Source organism: Cyprinodon variegatus, unplaced genomic scaffold, assembly GCF_000732505.1.
Source record: "Cyprinodon variegatus isolate N-32 unplaced genomic scaffold, C_variegatus-1.0 Scaffold128, whole genome shotgun sequence".
Classification (NCBI taxonomy): domain Eukaryota; kingdom Metazoa; phylum Chordata; class Actinopteri; order Cyprinodontiformes; family Cyprinodontidae; genus Cyprinodon; species Cyprinodon variegatus.
The window spans coordinates 874856-875524 of record NW_015150581.1 but is presented as its reverse complement, the minus strand read 5'-3'; the positions used below and the strand labels follow the sequence as shown (position 1 = coordinate 875524).

The window sequence follows — 669 nt, the reverse complement described above, 5'->3', positions numbered from 1 at the left end:
AGATAGATAGATAGATAGATAGATAGATAGATAGATAGATAGATCAGTTCACCAATGACACACAAGCAGGGACTGAGCCCTTCATCTATCAGCGATGCTGAAACAAGCCTTTTATTTTCCAACCCAATAGTAAATACTAGAGGGAGGAATTCCGCTAAGATGTTGCTCCATCCTGTGAAAAAAACAATCGGCCTTCCTGCATCATAAAAACGAAACGCACAAAACCTGACAGCCGCTTTAAGCGCACAGACGTTTGAGAATACAGGATGCCGCTTACCTGTCATAACTCCATCTACTGTAAGACATGCTCCTGTTGCTGCTCACTCCCTCCATGTCAACCCCCAGAGATGTGGGACAAATCGGAGCGGACAATAAGACTCTAAACCAGAGACGGAGTTGAGGTGTAACTGGAAGCGCCTGTCAGGGAAAAAGCAGGGAGGCTAAGCGCTGCTAGACCTTCTGCTATCTATGGACTATACCACCGCAGAGAGGGGAGCGCTGTCTTGCCACGCACCGACTGATTCAATAAACAGGTGGCTTCTAATATCGCAGCCGAGGCTGTATGACAGATCCAGTTCAGGGATATTGAGATCAATTCAGGTTTTAAAGAACTGTTTCAAATATTTTCTTTTTAGACAACTAAATTACCTGAACACAGCAGGTTAAAAC

General features: G+C 44.7%; 1 protein-coding gene across 2 annotated transcripts in view; it reads right to left on the bottom strand.

The window, feature by feature from the left end:
* tub (tubby bipartite transcription factor) overlaps nucleotides 1-458 on the bottom strand; it is a 56087-nt gene extending 55629 nt beyond the window's left edge. For both annotated transcript variants that reach the window (XM_015375945.1, XM_015375946.1), the window contains exon 1: nucleotides 278-458. In XM_015375945.1, coding sequence (XP_015231431.1) covers nucleotides 278-333 — 56 coding nt within the window. In that variant the 5' untranslated portion in view covers nucleotides 334-458. The remainder of the gene's footprint in view (nucleotides 1-277) is intronic.
* Nucleotides 459-669: the final 211 nt, after the last annotated feature.